Source organism: Cebus imitator, unplaced genomic scaffold, assembly GCF_001604975.1.
Source record: "Cebus imitator isolate Cc_AM_T3 unplaced genomic scaffold, Cebus_imitator-1.0 Scaffold451, whole genome shotgun sequence".
NCBI lineage: Eukaryota > Metazoa > Chordata > Mammalia > Primates > Cebidae > Cebus > Cebus imitator.
In genome coordinates, this window is record NW_016107766.1 from 70,518 (window position 1) to 89,003 (window position 18,486).

At 48.1% G+C, this 18,486-nt stretch overlaps 2 protein-coding genes across 2 annotated transcripts in view; both read left to right on the forward strand.

Moving 5' to 3' along the window:
- Positions 1-437, forward strand: part of TREML4 (triggering receptor expressed on myeloid cells like 4) — a 20,488-nt gene extending 20,051 nt beyond the window's left edge. The window contains exon 7 of the mRNA XM_037732507.1: positions 431-437. Within this exon, the coding sequence (XP_037588435.1) occupies positions 431-437 (7 nt within the window). The remainder of the gene's footprint in view (positions 1-430) is intronic.
- Positions 438-5,280: 4,843 nt separating this feature from the next.
- TREML2 (triggering receptor expressed on myeloid cells like 2) lies at positions 5,281-18,114 on the forward strand. Its single transcript, XM_017511735.2, has 5 exons — positions 5,281-8,370; positions 10,538-10,858; positions 14,115-14,505; positions 16,320-16,423; positions 16,723-18,114. Exons 1-5 carry the CDS (start codon positions 8,109-8,111, stop codon positions 16,794-16,796), a joined length of 1,152 nt encoding a protein of 383 aa, XP_017367224.1. The 5' UTR covers positions 5,281-8,108; the 3' UTR covers positions 16,797-18,114.
- Positions 18,115-18,486: the final 372 nt, after the last annotated feature.

An 18,486-nucleotide genomic window follows, 5' to 3' on the forward strand; every position in this document is an offset into this window, starting at 1 on the left:
CCCTTGGGTGTGTGAGCCACAGCATGGATCCAGGATGAATCCCAGTTCTTTCCCCGTCTAGCTATTGGGAGCCACCCTAAGCATCAGGTCCCACCCTCCCATGAGGAAAGGCCAATGCCAAGCCCATTGGAGAGAACTTTCAGCCCCGGATCTCCCTAGTGGTGACCTCTCACCCCTGCACTGAGCCCTCTTACATCTACTTTCGCTGCCCTGACTTCTGCCATTGGGAAGACCCTGGCGGGGGTTTCTGCATCCTGGTCAATGCCCAGCTCAGCATCTTCAGCTGCGCCTGGCTCCTCCTCTCCAGCATTCTGTGGTTCTCTCAGCCCCGCCTCAGCAGGTCTCCAGGATGCCTCACATTTTCCCTGTTTGTTGCCTGTGCTCTGCCTGAGAGTCCTATGACTTTCCTTTTGTGCTTAATTAAATTCAGCCTCTGAACTGAAATGTGTCAGGTGCAACTGAGCAAGAGAACAGATGTATCCTCTTCCCCTCCCCCAACCCCAGGTATCCTAAATGAGAGAGAAGTGACTTAAAAATAAATGATAAAATTGAAACTAAGAAAGGCTGTAATTAGCAGACTGGAAACTGAGGAAATTCTAGAAGTGAAAGAAAAAATCAGATGTGTTCAAATGACGAGAGCAGTCAATTCAGCAGCCTAAAACAGGACCAGAACATCCAATGGAATCTTATCATTAGGGGCCAAAAATCTGTTTGTTTAACATGTGAGGAGACTCATAGCCTAAAAGTGAAAAATCAAGCTGAACTAGCATTATTGATGTTGAGTAACAGATAAATGTTTTAGGGAAAAAAGAGGAGCACATATCTGTGAAGAAGAGGCACAGTCATTTTTCAACCAGGTAACATCTAGCAAGGCTGGGATTGACCACTCAGAATGGGGGTCCACCACGAACAACCAATTTGGGGTACCAGTGCATAAGCTGAATGCCAGCCCTAAAGAAAGCTACTGTAAAGGAAGTACAATTTTCTTTTGCTCTTTTTGGGGAAGGGCATTGCTATGGTTTGGTTGCATCCCTATCCAAGTCTCTCATCTTGAATCGTAGCTCCCATAATCCCCACGTGTTGTGGGAGGGACCTGGTGGGAGGTAATTGAATCATGGAGGTAGGTTTTCCCTTCCTGTTCTTCCATGCGCTCTGCTACCATGTAAGATGTGCCTTTGTTCCTCCTTCACCTTCCTCCATGATTGTGAGGTCTACCCAGCCACGTGGAACTGTGAGTCCATCAAACCTCTTTTTCTTTATGAATTACCCAGTCTCAGGTGTTTCTTCAGAGCAGTATGAAAATGGACTAATAAAGGCATCAAATGGAAGTCTCTTCATGTATATCTCAGCTCCTGCCACGTGACCATCATCTATCTGTGAGAGGCAACACTTTTGCTTTCTTTATTTTTTTAAATCCTCATTCCCTATTTCCACTTGCCTTCCCTTCTGAGCAAGCACTCTAATGCATTTGATATGTAACCTTAAATTTGAATACATTCTTGTAAAGCATGCAGTATTTTTTTTTCCTGTGACTGTATTTTAAGTTAGATATAAGAAATTGTGATAAACTTTGTTCATGTATTTGTTTTGCTCCTTCCTGGGCATATATATACAGCCCACTTTTTCAGTGCTTATTCCATTGTGTACATATCCCACACTGTATCATTCAGAACTCAGGCCGCATGTGCTATTTTGCTTTCTCTTCTCAATATCGCAAGCAATGCTGTGACAAATATTGTTCATCATGTTCTCTGGTGGAATCAGGTGAGACTTCCTTTAGGACTTATACCCAGGTGGCGTCAGCTGGGTTTTAGGATCTCAGATATCTAAATAATGCTGCCAGCGGTGTTGCCCAAAACATGAATCTAGATACTAGAGATTATATGTTTTCTGTGAGTCTATGTGAAGTACACAGCACCACGTATAAAATGGTATTGCCAATTTAAAAAAAAGGAAGGCAAGAATAAATGTAGCTGAGTGATGCTAAATGGGGTCTATATGTATGATTATCTCCCTCTCTCTCTCTCTTTTTTTTTTTTTTTTTTTTGAGATGAAGTTTTGCTCTTGTTGCCCTGGCTGGAGTGCAGTGGCATGATCTCAGCTCACTGTAGCATCTGCCTTCCAGGTTCAAGCGATTCTCCTGCCTCAGACTCCTAGTAGCTGGGATTACAGGCAGTCACCACCACGCCTGGCTAATTTTTTGTATTTTTAGTAAAGACGGGGCTTCATCATGTTGGCCAAGCTGGTCTCGAACTCCTGACCTCAAGTGATCCACCCACCTTGGCCTTCCAGAGTGCAGGGACTACAGATGTGAGCCACCATGCCTGGCCGATTATCTCTTTTTTGCGAGATACTTTTGTGTATGCTTGGTAATTTTTATAATTAAAATGATACCTAAAAACAAACGTTTGTGTGCTGAAGCCACTGCTATTTGGTTTTCAGTGGTATGTGACTGAACCCAATCCTTTCTCGATTTATTGAACTTATACAACTGCAGCAGATGGGGACGGGTTCCCTTACAGTAAGGAAATATTGAGCTTCACTTAAAGAACTTTGGTAGTGGCATAAAAGTGGACTAAACAAAAATATATCTCCCTCAATCAGGTGCTAAGACTAGCATTTGGTTATAACTTTTAACTCTTTTATGTTAACATTCTTAGCCTCAAATTTGTCATAGATTTCTTAACCATAATTTTCAAGTGGGTGGCAAATTCTGTGTCGTAAGTTAGCATGTAAAAGACATATACTTCTTCAAAATTTTGAACATATTTCATTGTTTTCTTAACCTCTTAGTGTTGCTATGGAAATGTCTTATAGAAATCTGTTGGTTATTCATCTTTACTGACCTCTTTTATCTCTGGAACATTCTAATAATTTTCTCTTTGAATTCGTATTATAATGTGTTTAGTATGGGATATTCAATTATTCATTATATTATCCAAATGTGTATTCTCTGAACACATCTGATCTGATGTCGTAGGTATTGGTTTAATTCTGAAAAATCCTTGGTACTGTTTTTTCAAATATTAATAGTTCCTCTGCTCCATTTACTCTTTTTTTCTTCTTCTGGGAACAGAATAACAAAAAAATATGTGGGAACTGAAAACGACAATAACTACAATTAAAAGCTCACTACATGGACTCCATAGGAGAGTGGAGATGATTGAGGGTGTAACTAGCTAACTGGAAGGCAGACTGAGAAAATTGACTCAGTCTGATCAAAGAGAAAACAGACTGAAAATAAATGAACAGAACCTCAGCTGTCTATGGGACATTAATGTAAATGCTAACCTTGGCATCATTAGAGTCCCAGAAGGAAAGGAGAAAAAAATGTGGGACTGAAAATGTATTCAAAGAAATGTCCAAACTAATCAAATTTGGCCAAAGACCTAAAGCTACAAATCCAAGAATCTGATTTGATCCCAGATATAATAAGCCCAAAGAAATACACACCAAGACACAGCATAAATAAACTTCTGAGAAGTGAAGACAAAGAAAATACCTTAAAAACTGACAGAGAGAAATAATCATTTATAAAGGAATGCCAATTCGAATTGTAGTGAATTTCTCACCTGAAACAATGGAAGCCAGAAAAATGTGGCACAACGTTGTGCAAATGCTATAAAAGACAAACAACCCAATTGAAGAAGCATTTCTCCAAGGATATGCAAATGAGCACGTTGTACATGCTCAAGATGAAGATGCTCAATATCATTAGTCATTAGGTAACTACAATTCAAAACTTAGGTACATCTACCGGATGGCTATAAACAGAAAGCCAATACAAGTGTTGGAGGGATTGTAGAGAAAGGAGAACACTCATACATCGCTGGAGAGGGTGTAAAAGTTGTAGCCACTTGGGAAAACTATTGGGTAGTTCTTAAAAATGTTAAAAAATAGAGTTGCCATATGATCCAGTAGTTCTAATATTGGTTATGTATTCAAGGAAAATAAAAACCCATATGTCCACATGAAAACTTGTACAGGAATAGTCATAGCAACACTGTTTCTAACAGCTAAACAGTGGAAATAAAATAGCTGTCAACTGACAAATGGTAAAGGAGAAACATATGTATCCCTTCAGTGGAATATTATTCAGCCTTTAAAAGGAGTGAGGTACTAATACAACCTATAGCCAAGTATAGCTACAACATGGACAAGCCTGGAAAACGTTATATTAAGTGAAAGAATCCAGTCACAAGGAACACATATTATTTAAATACGTTTTCATGACATGTCCAGAATTGATAAATCTATAAAGACAAAAAAATATTGGTGGTTGCCTGGAACTGCAGGAATGATGACTGTGGTAAGCTGATAAATAAATGGCTTCTTAAAAAATATCTGTGTCCATAAACTGTGAACTGTTGACCAAAAAAATCTGTGTCCTAGTCCCTGGAACCTGTGATTGTTACCTCATATGGCAAAAAAAAAAAAAAAAAAAAAAAAAGGGATCTTTGCTGATGTGAGTGAGTTAAACATCTTGAGATGGGGAGATTACGGAGATGGGCACGGAATGCAATCACGTGTATCCTTATGTAAGAGAGGCAGAGGGGGATTTGAACACAAACAGGAGAAAGTGATGTGAAGTTGGAGCAGAGCAAGATTGAAGATGGGGGCCTTGAAGACTGGAGTAAAACAGTGAAACCAAAAAAAAATGCTGGCAGCTACCTGAAGCTGGAAAGGCAAGGAACGAATTCTTCCCTAGAGTCTCTGGAGAGACTGCAGCCCTGTCGACATCTTGATGGCAATACAGTGAGACTGACTTCAGACTTCTGCCTTCAGAACGGTGACATAATCACGTCCCATTGCTTTAAGCCACCAAGTCTGCAGTAATAGGAAACTGATACAGGGAGTGCCTGCCAGTGGGCATGGGGTTTCTTTGGGGGGACATAAAGATGCTGTAAAATTGGATTGTGTTGTTAGTTGTACAACACAGTGAATATACTGAAAACCACTGAATTGTACGCTCTAGATGGGTCAAATTAATTTTATTTATTTATTTATTCTTGACATATAGTTTTGCTCTTGTCACCTAGGCTGGAGTGCAGTGGTGCAATCTCAGCTCACCACAACCTCCACCTCTGGTGTTCAAGCGATTCTCCTGCCTCAGCCTCCCGAGTAGCTGGGATTACAGGAGCCCAAAATGATGCATTTTTGTATTTTTGTATTTTTAGTAGAGACGGGGTTTCTCCATGTTGTTCAGGCTGGTCTCAAACTCCTAACGTGATCCTCCCACCTCGGCCTCCCAAATTGCTGGGATTACAGACATGAGCCACTGCACCCAGCAGGGTCAGTATGGTATTATGTGAATTACATCTCACAGAACTGTTGAAAAAATAATCGTGACCCTGAGTTAAGCAAAGATTTATCAGATATGACATAAAAATATGATCCACAAAAATTACATGTTGGACTTCATCAAAAGAAGTCAACAAAAAGTTCTTCATACTGTCCTATTTCCATTCTGGAAAGAGAGAAACGATAGGAAAAAAACCCCACCAGATCAGTGTTTGGGACGGAAGGGAAGACTAACAGGGGGCAGGGGAAAGCTTTTGGAGATGACGGCAGTCTCCTCTGTCTCCATTATGGCATTGGATGCAAGTCTCTAGAACATTCAGAACTGTTCATTAAAAAGGGTAAATAGTACTCTATGTCGATCAGACCTTAATTTTTTCATGGGAAAAATAAATATAAAGGCAAAATACACTGCTGCGTTAAGTCAAATGATGGATGTAAAAGTCTAATACATACATATTTTTAACGATTTTGACAAATGCTTCCAAATCTCTCTCAAGAGAGGTTGAATCCAGTGCATACTTCCCCGATCAGTGAGTGAGTGTTTGATTCCTTCCACCCGCATCAGCACAGTGATCCCAAGGGTCACACTTTTGATGATCGCTGGCTCAGTGCTGGGCACACTGCAGGAGTTTCACAGAAGCACAGATCCCAGGCGCTCGAAGTCCCACAAGAGAAAAATCCTCACTCCTGAAGCAACTTACTCTTCTGGTGGGGGAAGGGATGAAGGAGCATACTGTGTATGTTAGGGAGGGAGACGGCCTCAGAACTTAGGGAGTTCAGGATGTTCTGAGTACTGGGTGGGAAACATTGAAAAAGGAAGGGTGAAAAAGGAAAACAAAACACATCTGTAAGCGGAGAGGTCTCAAGTGACGACTGTATCTCATTCCCGTGCCGCCAGTGCCTACCAAGCCACATGCATAGCAATGAGGTTGTGGGAATGAACAAATGAATGAATGAGTGGAGAGACTATAGAAGTTTAGGGTTAGTCAAGATAAAATTCTTAGCTTGGGGTTTGGGGGTTCCAGATCAGTTTAAGATTGTAGCCATGCGACTGAATCTCATTCCCATGTCCCCAGTGCCTACCAAGCCCCATGCATAGCAGTAAGGTTGTGGGAAAGAACAAATGAATGAATGAGTGGAGAGACTATGGAAGTTTAGGGTTAGTCTAGATAAAATTCTTTGCTTGGGGTTTGGGGGTTCAAGGTCAGTTTAAGATTGTGGCCATGCAAGCTTGAGGGCTTTTTGCTTTGAGTCCTGTTAAAATTAATGAAAATGGAGACCAGGCCTGAAGAGTCCCTGAGCAGACAAAATCAGCCAGGCCTCATAAGTGACCTCAACCTTGCTTGATTTGCAAACATCAGTGAAACTTAACTTGAGCTATTTCTTATAAATGTGTGTATTAAAGGAAGAACAGAACTTAAGCTCCACCAGTCAGAAGAAGCCAATGAACTTATATAAATAAGTAGGGTCTTTCCAACAGGCTAGGGCAAATAGGGGAACTGTATAACGGTAACCAATTAAATATTTTCTTCGCTTTACTTGTCCTGTGGGAGCCTTCCCCTTGTGTCCCGCCAGTGGAGCTCCTCCGCCTGTTCTGTTTGGAGCTGCCTGATTCATGAATTGTTGTTCGCTCAAATAATCCGTTTAAAATTTTATTGTGCCTCATTTTACTTTTTGACAGTCCCATCTAAGGAGTAGAAACGTAGCACTGGTGAGTAGGGGGAGCATACATAACCATGGGGGGGTCCAACTGGACTCCCACACACTGAAGGAGCAGGTGACACAGCTACTGAACATCAGAAATCGATGCTTCTGACTCTAGGCCTTGGGATAAGTGAAGGGTGAGGTCTTGGGCCAAGTGCTGGGTCATTTCCACCGGAGCTGTTGGCTGTACAGGCGAGATAGGGTTGAGCAGGAGGAAGTGGAGGGGGCTTGCCTGTGTGCTGACGGAGGCTGGAGGCACGGGAGGAAAGGGCTCTTGAGGTGAGGTGGATGAGGGGAAGCCCTGCGGTGGCTTTAGGAAGCCTGTGGGAGGGACTAGGAGTGTAGAGGGAGCTGGTGGTGAGTAGAGACGACAGGAGGAGAGGCAGAGAGAGGGATAGAGACAGGAGATGCAGGGGTAGGGCAGAGGAGGGGCCGCTGGGGTATGTGTGAGACTGTGCATGGGCATGTGTGCATGTGTGTGTGTGTTTGTGCGAAAGTGAATAAAAGAGAAAGTAAGATTGTATGAGTGTGAGTGCATGTGCACACACTCATGTGTGAGAGTACAGAAGCCCCTCCCTCTACTCAAACTTTATGCCCTGAGCCTTCCAATTTGGATTTTTTTCCCCTTGACAAAAGTAAGATTTCAAGTGGGCATGTAAGAGGTTATTTGCAACAGTCAACACAAGTGACTGTTCTGAGAAGCCAGGAACCTGGGAGAGAGAGAGAGGAAGGAACAGAAAGAATGCATCTGCAATGAATGAATGAATGAGAGCTTACACGAACTTCTCTGTGACTGTGTGTATGTAAGAAACTAGGGTCTGAGATGCTCCATCTCAGCCTGAGAGCCTTTACTCCTGGGTCTCTCAGCCCGGAAGATTCCAGGAAAGTCTATACCTGAGGTTCCAGAAGCCTCACCTCAACCCCATAGCTGGATCCTAGGGACCAGTTCCTGGGGGAGGTTGGGGCAGGCCAGGAGCCCTCTGACTGTTGGCCCTCCCTGGGCTTGGCCCGCATACTGGGTGGAGCAGCCACACCTGCCTGAAGTTCCGAGGAAAAGGGCGGAAACAGCAGCCAGCACCGCCCTTGCCCTTGTGATAGGCTCTATGGGCTCCTGCGGTCGGCTGGGGGCAGTGGGTCCCACACTGCCTCACTTCCCTAAATGGGTATCTTCACTTTTAGAACCCCAGGTCCTTCCCTGGCAGGCCCAGGTGGCACGTCCTGTGTCGGCTGGGCCCTCACCTTGGATCCCCGAGGTGCGCTGGCCCCTTGCGGGGCCTGTGACTGCCCAGCTGGATGGAGCCATGGTCCCTGCGCTCCTGCTGCTGCTGCTACTGCTGCTGCCGTGGCCACAGGGCTGCGTCTCAGGTGAGGGGAGAAGGGGCTGCCTCGTGGAGGAGGGAGTGGGAACAGAGGCAGGAGCACAGGGCCTTTTATCTAACCCTCCTTACCTGCAATTTTCTTGTGTAGTGTTTTGTGGGTTGGGGAAGGAGGAGATTAGTGCTGACTTAGTAGTTCTTTACACTAAGATCAGGCCCCAGGCAAAGCTAATCCAGGCCTCCCAGGCTAAGATAAAGCTCTGGACTCTCTCTGTGTTGGCCCCTTTATCTCCTAGGCTTCCTCAGGCTTCAAAGCAGAGTCACTTTATTTCCTCACACAAATAGCCATCTCGGCTTGGCCTGTCAGGAAGCCCTGTTTAGGTATGACAGCAGTCATTGCATCATGAGTGCTTTGAACTGAATTTGAGCATTTTTCTTGTACTGCTGATGGCACATCCTGTCCCTGCCTCTGTCCTGAAGAGACCAATCTCTGAACACCTTTTCCACCTTACATATACCAGTGCTCCTTGAGGGACCTCACCCATTTCTGCCCACTTACTGCCATAGCAACCAAGTTACCACTTCCTGTTCAGTTCTGGGCATAGTGGGTGTTGGCAAAACTCACTCACCACTGCCGGTAAGAAGGGTGGGAGCTGTAGGCACACATGAACACAGTGCCCTGGAGACCCATCCCAAGGTCACCCACCTCTGTACCTCCCAGAGGTAGAGAAACAGCTTCCCACTGCCAGGGCAGAAAGGGGTCTCTCCTGTGCTAAGAAATTCTAGGCTCATCCACCAAGTAATGGAGTTGCATCGTTCTGTTTAGTTTGCAAGGAACAGAGGGATGTTCAGAGAGGGCGCTGCCTCACATAGAGCCTCAGCTCTAGTGGCTGCTGGGTGGGAAGTGGCACAGATGTCCTGGGTTCTGGGCCCTTGACTGTCACAGCTCTGGGTTCCACTGGGGGAACTGGGAATCCGCTGCATGTGGGAAAAGGAAGCATGCATTGAGCACCCACAGTGTGCAAAGCACTGACCAGGGCAGAATTCTCACGGCAACCTGTGAGCGGTGTGGTGCTATTCTCTCTTGACTGATACAGAAACAGAGATATTTCTGTGTCTGTCAAGTGTCTGTTTTGATATTTCGGTAACAAACAGGTGTCCCGATCACACCGTTACATGGTAGAAACAGGGTTTCAACTCTTGTTTATTTTAACTCTAAAATGTGTGCTCTTTATTCTCTACTCTGTGGTAAAGTTTTTTTTAATGTGTGTGTTTGTGGAAGGCTCTGAGTGAAATTATCAGAAGAATCAGTGCTGAGTGTGGGTTGGGCAGATGGGTGGAGGGACCCCGGGCAGCTTTCTCCCCCCATCTGACCCCTGAGTCACCCCCACACACCAGTTCTGCTCTCTCTCTACCAGACTATGCGTCATGAAGGCTTGGACCACATCTTACACCTCAGCATAGAGAGCAAGACACTGCAGATGGAAAACGAATAATAGTAGAATCCTGTGGTTCCCACTCTATTGGGAGTTTATTTAAATGTACATTTGGAGAGGCTTGATCTATGGGTTCTATGTAACTAGAATATTTTAAAACTAAACACCAGCTAGAATGAACTAAGGCAGGTTATTATTTAAAGAGGACTTCAGTGAACATATTTGTGAAATAAATAACTATTCATGATTTTTTCAAATACTGGATTTTCTTATCTACCTAATTAGTTGGGCACTGAAATTTCAGAACTTAATGACTTGTGTTTGTGTCTGCATCTGTCTCACTGAGGGTGTGACCTGAGTCTATCCCACAAGAATTCCCTGGGAATCCCTGAAGACAGCTTGTCGCTCTCCCATCAGACTAGAGAATACCATGAGGAAAGGGGTGTGTCTGATGCGGCTCTGAGGTCAGGGCTGCGTTTCCTCCATTAGACTGGGGCTCCCTGAGGGGTAAACCTGCCTCCTCCAACAGACTGAAAGCTCCCTGAGGGAGGGGCCTGTGTCTCCCCCATAATACTGGGTGCCAGCTGTTTTCAGGGCTGGTGAACCACCCTTCAGACTGGGGCAAGCTCCCCGAGGGTGGGGCTGTATTTCCCCCTCAGTCATGTGGGTTCCATGACAGCAGGACAATATCCACGTCACCCTTCACCACGATCTTCAACGTTCATGATGCTTCTCCCTCTGCTCTTGCCAGACCTTATTCCACAAGCCTTGTCTCCCCAGGTCCCCCCGCTGAGAGCGCATACACAAAAATGAGGCTCCTTGAAGGGGAGACTCTGTCTGTGCTGTGCTCCTACAAGGGCTACAGAAACCACGTGGACGGCAAGGTTTGGTGCAAAGTCAGGAGGAGGAAGTGTGAGCCTGGCTTCACCCGAGTCCGGGTGAAGGGACCCCGCTACTTGCTGCAGGACGATGCCCAGGCCAAGGTGGTCCACATCACCATGGCGGCCCTCACGCTCCAGGACTCTGGCCGATACTGGTGCATGCGCAACAGCTCCGGGACCCTGTATCCCATGCTGGGCATCCAGCTGGACGTGTTTCCAGGTGAGTGGGCTGGAGGGGCACTGGGACAGGTGGACAGAGTCCTCCCTGCCCCACACTCCACTAACATCAGAGATGATACGGATAGTAACCCATCCGTGGCCATGTGGCACTGTAGTGTTTTCAGAGTGCCTTTATGGCATGATTCACATCACTATTGTCACCATTTACAGATGAAGATAATGAGAACTGAAAACCCAATGTGACTCTGAGCTTGTCCAGGGTCCCAAAGCTAGCAGGTGGCTGAGATGAGGTTCAGCCTTGGGACTGTCTGTGCTGTGTTTCATTCACTCATTGCTTCACCATAATCCACTCAGCCCCTATTATGTGGCAGGCACTATTCCAGGCTCTAAGGAGACAGTGGTGAGCAAAAACACTCACAGTCCTGTCCTATGGGAGATGACAGGCACATCTGTTATCCAGGCAAACAATAGCAGATAACCAGAGGTGTTCACAAGAAACTAGGAAGTGTTTCAAATAATTGCAGATAACTAGAGGTATTCATGAACTAGGGCGTGACTCAGTGATGGGGGAGCTACTGAAGTACTGGGGGTCAGAAACCACCTCCTGAGTATATGACACCAAACAGAGCCCTAAATGGTGAGCGTTCTCCAGCCCTGTTGAAATCTTGGTGCTTTGAAGGGCACTTTGTGGCGAGAGCTGCATGTGCAAAGGTCCTGAGGTCAGAAGGAACTTGGCTTGTATAAGGCTTGTTTAGTGACTCCACGTTGAGTGTGGGACAATAAACGATGGGGTTGGAGAGTCAGGAAGCCCTGAAGACCATAAGGTGGAATTTAGGTATAAGAGGAAGCTAATAGAGAGCTCAGAGAGTGTGTCATGACTTGTTTTTAAGAATGTAGTGGCCACTTGTTGAGGATGAACATGAGCAGAGGCCACTGTGGGCATCTGGTGGGAAATAACAGTGGCTTGGAGTACAATGTAGGCACTAGTGGCAGAGAGACGTGAATGGGCTCAAGTCTGTTTTTCAGACTTGCTGTTCAGCTTGTACGTTTTGGTGGTAGGACAGGATTTGCTCAATTGAGAGGTGAGCCAAGAGGAGGAATCATGGATGGTCCAAGGTGTTCTATTTCATCAGCGGGTGGATGATGGTACCATTGATTGCAAAGGGTAAATCTGAAAGAGGAGCTAATCTGGAGAAGAAAAATCAAGAGCTCTCTTTTGTCATGTTAAGTTTAAGATACCTCCTAGAATCCTAGGTGGGGAAATGCAGCCAGCAGTGGATATATCTGTCTGGAGCTCAGGTGAGAGGTCAGAGCTGGGGTATGTATTTGAAAGTGTCTCTATAAAGATACTATTTAAAGTCCAGGGAATTAGAGAAATCTATAGAGGCAGAAAGTAGATTAGTGGTTGCTTAGGGTTAGAGGGAGGAAAAGGGGATACAGAGTCATAGATATACAGTAAGGGGTTTCTTTTGGAGACGATGAGGATGTTCTAAAATTCACCATGATGGTGATTGCATAACTTTGTAAACATACTAAAAAATCATTGAGCTTTATACTATAAATGGGATGTGAGTTATATCTCAATAAAGTTGCCAAAAAAATATCAAGAGACATCTGAAAGCTCTCCCTTGCGTGTAGGCAAAAAAAAAAAGAGTGGAACACCAAGCTGTGAGGTCCTTCTGCATTTATAAAATAGAAAAGGGAAAGGAGTCAGCTAAAGAGTCTGAAAAAAGCAGCTAGTTATTATGCAATTTACTATCCACCCTTCCCTCTTCCCTGAACCCAATTGCAGCTGCGTCTTCCATGGGGTCCGAGCTAGGGAAAATGCTGTCGCTAAAATGTGGAGCCAAATTTCATTCCTCCCCTCTCCAGTTCCGAATTAGATGCAGGGAAGTTGAAACTGGTTCATCGAAGTCTGAATTTGTAGGGTCAGAAACATTAAATATTTTATTTTTCTCATCATTTCCCCTAATCATGTTATGTCAAATCTCACTTTCCACTTCTTGAGGACAATTTGTGAAAATTCCAACTTTGCAGACCTTGTCAGTTATTAGAAAATTTAATAATCCTTAGTCCAATTATAAACTCTAGTCATCTAGCAGTATAGGATATTCTGCTGACCCCCGAAGACCAGGTTGTATGGCCCAAGGCACCTAAAGTGGAGAAGGAAGGCTGCTGGCTGCCCAGCTCCCCATCCTGTATCTTGGGGTGTGGGGAAGGTGGGGTTCCACTTGGTTATCTCCTCCTGGCCCTCTCAGCATGTTGATGCAGGAATGAGGGTGGGGGAGATGGTTATGTGGCTTAACTGAGCGTTGTAGGAGTGTTTTCTCTGGTGGATGTCATTCCTTGTCTGCCAGCCCTTTGAGAGTCTCTCTGAGTGTCCACATGCTCTCCCAAGGCACTGATGTGTGAGTTCTCTGAAGAGTTCTTCAGGGGTGCCCCCATTGCTGAGTGTGACGATGTGGGAGCTCTGGCTCCAGGTGAGCCCCTTGCTCTATCCTCACCAATGCTGCTTGTTTTGAGTTTCTTTCCCCAGAAAAATGGCTCAAGTGCAGCCACTTTCCATCAGTTTCCATGATGACCATTTGGCCCTTATGAAATTGTCCTTTCCATGCACAGTAGCGGGATGCAGCAGCCTCTCTCTCCAATTTTCTCATTCCATGCTGAGACAGACCAACACTCACTGCTAGGTTGAAGCCTCAAAGCTCCTCCGCCTCCCTCATCATCCACTATCCAAAACCCAGGTTTCTTCTAGAAAATGGGGTGGAAAAGGGCTGGGTTGATGGGTGAGTGTAGCAGGACCAGTCTGATATCTCTGAGTGAGCTCCTAAGGAAAGCGTCTGAGCCCAATGACTGCAGCTTTCTTTGGAATTTGAGGCCCTTGATCCCTCCTTGCCCTCATCTCTGGACCTTACTTGTCAACTACGTAACAGCTGGAAAAGTCCCTGCTTGACATGATTTTATAGAAATGTTTTTGGCCTACAGGAAGGAAGAGGGCCTGGAAAGTGACAGGAGAGGGATGGGGATGGAGAGGGAACAGGTGGCCTGACATGCGACGGAAAAAGAAATCACAGTCCCTCCCTTCTTCAGTACCCCTACTTCTTTCTTCCTGATATCACTTTCTGAACAAATACACATGTGATCACTCAGCAGCCAGCATCCTAGGCCCAAGCTCAAGGAGAAGAGAAGAGCACAGGGCCCCATCCCAGTGTCTGGGAAACTGTGGGCTGCCAGGATCTGCTCCCAGCACTGAGGCCCCCAAGTTAGTCTGACTTTCCTCCCTCTCTGTCCTTCAGCTCCCAAAACTGAGAGGAACGCTCCTTTCACGCATCCGGCCAACGTCCTCAGGAGTGAAACTGTTACAACTGGCCAAGCCCCTACCTCAGGCCCTGATGCCCCTTTCACCACTGGCGTGATGGTGTTCACCCCTGGACTCTTTACCTTGGCTACCCTCTTGGCCTCCACTGGACCTGCCTCCAAGAGAGGCTACAGCTTCACTGGTACCAGCACCACCAGAAAGGGATCCAGGAGGACCACGGAGTCCCAGACAGTGACTGCGTCTCCCAGCAGTGCCTCTGCTGGCCAAGAACCCATCTCCGCTAGGTCTGGTCACCCCAGCACCGTATCGTCCACCACAGGGCTCTGCCCCACCAGCAGGTCTCTCCTCAACAGACTACCCTCCATCAGGTACTCATGGGGCCTGGGGTTGAGTGACATTTTACCAGATGTGGCACCAGCACCTAGTGCCCAAACAGACCTTGAGGTGCAAATCTCATGTCTAACCTTCCCCTTTTGCTCCTCAGGAATCCAGTGTGGCCTGCTTCTGAATGGGAGGTGGGGGACTGGAAGTGACACAAAGGATGGCAATGGGAAGGAGGGGCAGGAGAGAGGAGGGTTGTGGGGAGGAGGGTCAGGGTCAAGAGGAGGTCAGAAGAAAGGAGGGTCTGTGAGAATGAGAGTCGGGAAAGGAAGGGCAGGGGAGGAGGGGCAGGGGAAAGGAGGAGGGTCAGTGGGGAGGAGGGGCAGGGGAAAGGAGGAGGGTCAGTGGGGAGGAGGGGCAGGGGAAAGGAGGAGGGTCAGTGGGGAGGAGGGGCAGGGGAAAGGAGGAGGGTCAGTGGGGTGGAGGACCAGGGGAAAGGAGGGCGGGAGAGGATGGTCAATAGGGAGGAGGGGCAGGGGAAAGGAGGGTTGGGGATGAAGGGCAGGGAAAAAGAGGGTCAATGTGGAGGAGGGGCAGGGGAAAGGAGGGTGGGGAGGAGGGTTAGGGAAGAGGAGGGGCAGGGGGAGGAGGGTTAGGGAGAAAGAAGGTCGGGGAACGGAGGATGGGGGTGAGGAGGGGTCGGTGGGGAGCAGGGTGAGGGGGAAGAAGTTTAGGGGAAGTGCCAGCAGAGAGGAGGGTCGGGCTAAAAGGGGGAGATGAGAGTTGCAGGGATGACTGTAGGGGACTATGAGAGTCGGGGGGGTCAGGGGGATGAGGATGAGGGGAAATGAAGGCTGTGGGAGAGGAGAGTCTGGGAAGAAGAAGGTCAGCGGGAGGAGTATCAGGGAGAGGAGGGTTGCAGAGATGAGGGTAGGTGGTGATGAGAGTCTGTAGGATTAGGGCCAGTATGGATGAGAGTCAGAGATGAGCATGTCAGGTGATGCTGGCCTGAAGAGTCTGTGGATGGAGAGAAGAGGGTGACAATGGGGCAAGAATGTGCCTCATGGAGTAGGAAGTGGAACATGGGGGATGCTTTAATTTGGGTTCCCCTAGAGAAGTTGACTCTGAGGCAGGGATTTGCATCTTATATGGAACACTGGAAAAAGGATGGGGAGTGGGGCAGGGCAGGGAAGTCCTCCAATAAACAGTGCTTAACCAAGCAGCTACTGTGCACAACAAGAGCCTAATTCCAATGGGAGACTCAGATCCAGCGTCAAATACACATCGGAAGGGCAAAGGAGCCGGGGTAGGTACACACCAACTCCAATTGGTCATCGGCAGCGGGCTGACTGCTGTGTGTGGCATAGAAGGCTCCAGTGACAAGAGAAAGACCTCAGCCTCCCACCCACAGAAAAGGAGGCGCTGACGATCTGTGTGCATCGAAATGATACAGGCAAGGGGATACAGGCAGGCCCCGACAGCATCTGCTACAGAGGACGGAGTGGGGAAGAGGCATCCTCAAGCCCCTTGAGGACAGCAAGCATCTTGATCTCTTTAGCCACAGATGGGAGTGTCCTAGAATCCTCATCCTCACTGATGAACAGATTTGGGGGCGTAATGAAGGAGAGGTAGCAAAGTAGAGAGATGTTCCCCTCTACCTGGGGACGTCCTCCCCTTAACTCCAGGTGGCCCACTTTCTTCTCCTATGGCCAGGTCTGCAAGGAAGAGGGTGGCCGTCTACCCCAGGAAGGGTATGCTCTCAGGGTTTCTGCTGCTGGGATTATCCCTGGTCTGACTCCAACGTGGGTTGGGGTGGGGAACCTTGGTTCTCACCCCCTTCTGCTCCGTCCCTTCTCCTCAGGCACCAGGATGATTACTCCACTGTGCTTGTGGTGGTGCTGACCTTCCTCCCGTTGCTGATGCTGATCGTGGTCTATGGGTTTTGGAAGAAGAGACACATGGGAAGTGAGTAGAGCCCACCTCCCAGCCTCCTGAGGGCAGAGCTCTGTGTAACTGCACTAAGGGTTATGACCTCGAGTCCCAGGTGGTATGGCCCGTGGCTTGTGTCCAGTCAAAGGTCAAAAGGACCGTGAGGCCTCCACCTAGGGAGGAGGATGGCCAGGCAGAGAACACCAGCACAACCCTAAGGGGATGACCTGGAAGGAACCAGAGGCAGAGCCAGAAAGGGGCTGGGGCTGGTGGAGGAGCATTGGGGTACCGTGGTCAGGGCAGGGCCCTTCCTCAGCTCTCCCTGTTTCTTGCAGGCTACAGCATGTGCAGCGATCCTTCTAGACATGACCCACCAAGAAGGCCAGAGCCCCTGTGGAAACCTGCTTGATCTGAGGCCACTTACACGTGGGGTGGGGAGCTTCTCCCAGAGTGGCCCCAGGGGGTTAGAGGAGTGGTGAAGACTGGGGCCAGTCTGGATCAGATGAAGTTGGAGGACTTGTGCAGTGCTGGACTCACCCAGGCCTTCCTATAACCAGAGGCTGCCCTCCTGAGCAGCCCCACAGCCCGGTGTTCTCCTGGGCTGCAGGAATCTGGGGAGGGTCCCAGAGCAAAGGGCCTCAGGCAGGAAGTCCCGAGGAAATGTGTCCAGTGGTTTCTGCTCAGAGCCACAGACTCCGGCGCTCTCGGTGGAGGGCAGGGGAACCCTGGGAGTGCTGTTTACAGAGAACCTCAGCTCCCGTCTGCCTCAGAAACCCTTACTATCAGGCTGAGCTGCTCCTCCCCACCAGTGCTACTGTGTCCTCCGCTTCCCTCTGCTCTGCTCCAGCTTCCCCTAAGCTTAGGGAAGAGTTGGGCTCACGAGTCCCAGAGGCGGCGATGTCCCATCCTGGAGGAGAGGAGACAGTGACTAAGCACTGGGGACCCACAGAGGGATTGGCACCTTCCCCCTTCAGGCCACGTGTCCTCTACTGGTCCTCTGGATGGCCCTGCCCTGACTGGGGCTGCTCCTCCCTCCTGTTCGGGGACCCTGCAGAGCCCATGCTCTCACTGCTGCCACCTACTGGCCGCTGCCTCCTAAGAAACACGCAGCTAAGAGCCTCTAGGCTGCAGGGTCAGTTTCTCCCCCGACTGAAGCTGAGAGGCTGGACTTGGGGCTCTTTCCCCCAGCTTCTACATCTGGGCTCCAGGTCTGAGTTCCCACAGGGGACTCAGCGGCCTTCAGCAAGTCCACACCCTGGGGTGGCTGAGACCTTGGCTCTGTGTGGAGGGTGCTGACGCATGGCTCAGACTCAGCCTCTACTGCACAGACCACCGGCCTGGGGTCCGGCAATGAAGGCTGGAGAATGCAGCCTGGATTTCCAACCCCAGAGAGGAGAGTCTACTGACCAAGAGTGACTGGAATAGCACCTAGGGATAAATGTGACAACTGTGCATTCAACCCTGGGTCAGGGACGTTCCAATGGCCAGGAGAGTGACACAGCCAGGACCCTGGTGATCGACCAGAGGGGGTCACTTCAGGATGGATGTGGGGAGAGCGGAAGGGGCAGGGAGTAATCCTGGGGAACAGCCGGGAAGAGGTACTTCTTCCCTATGTCCAGGAGGGGGCAATAGAAGGAATACTGAGGCTGAAGAACTGACAGCTCTGGTCCCATCCAGGACACACACAAACACACACACACACACACACACACACACATCTCTGTCTAGCAAGCAACCTGCTTAGATAGCTGTTCTCCCTATCATGAGGGTGTGGCCACCACCCTGATGTGTACTAGGAGGGAGCTTGACACACCTGGGAGAAAATAGCTCCCCAAAGAGCTCACACTAGCAGCACTGATGGCCCTGCTTCCTCTGAGAGTGAGATGCCTGTGGGGAGGAGCCCTAGGGAAGAAATCAGGGACAGGGACCTGAGATGCCACTCTGTCACTGTGTGACCCTCAGCAAGTCACTAACCCTTGGTCCCGTTTTTCCTTGTGAAAGAGGAAAAATTTTCTCTCGTGAAAGAGAACAGTAATTCCTGCTTCTCAAGATCGTTTTCAATATAAAAGAACATAAGCATTGTACAACGATGTAAATGC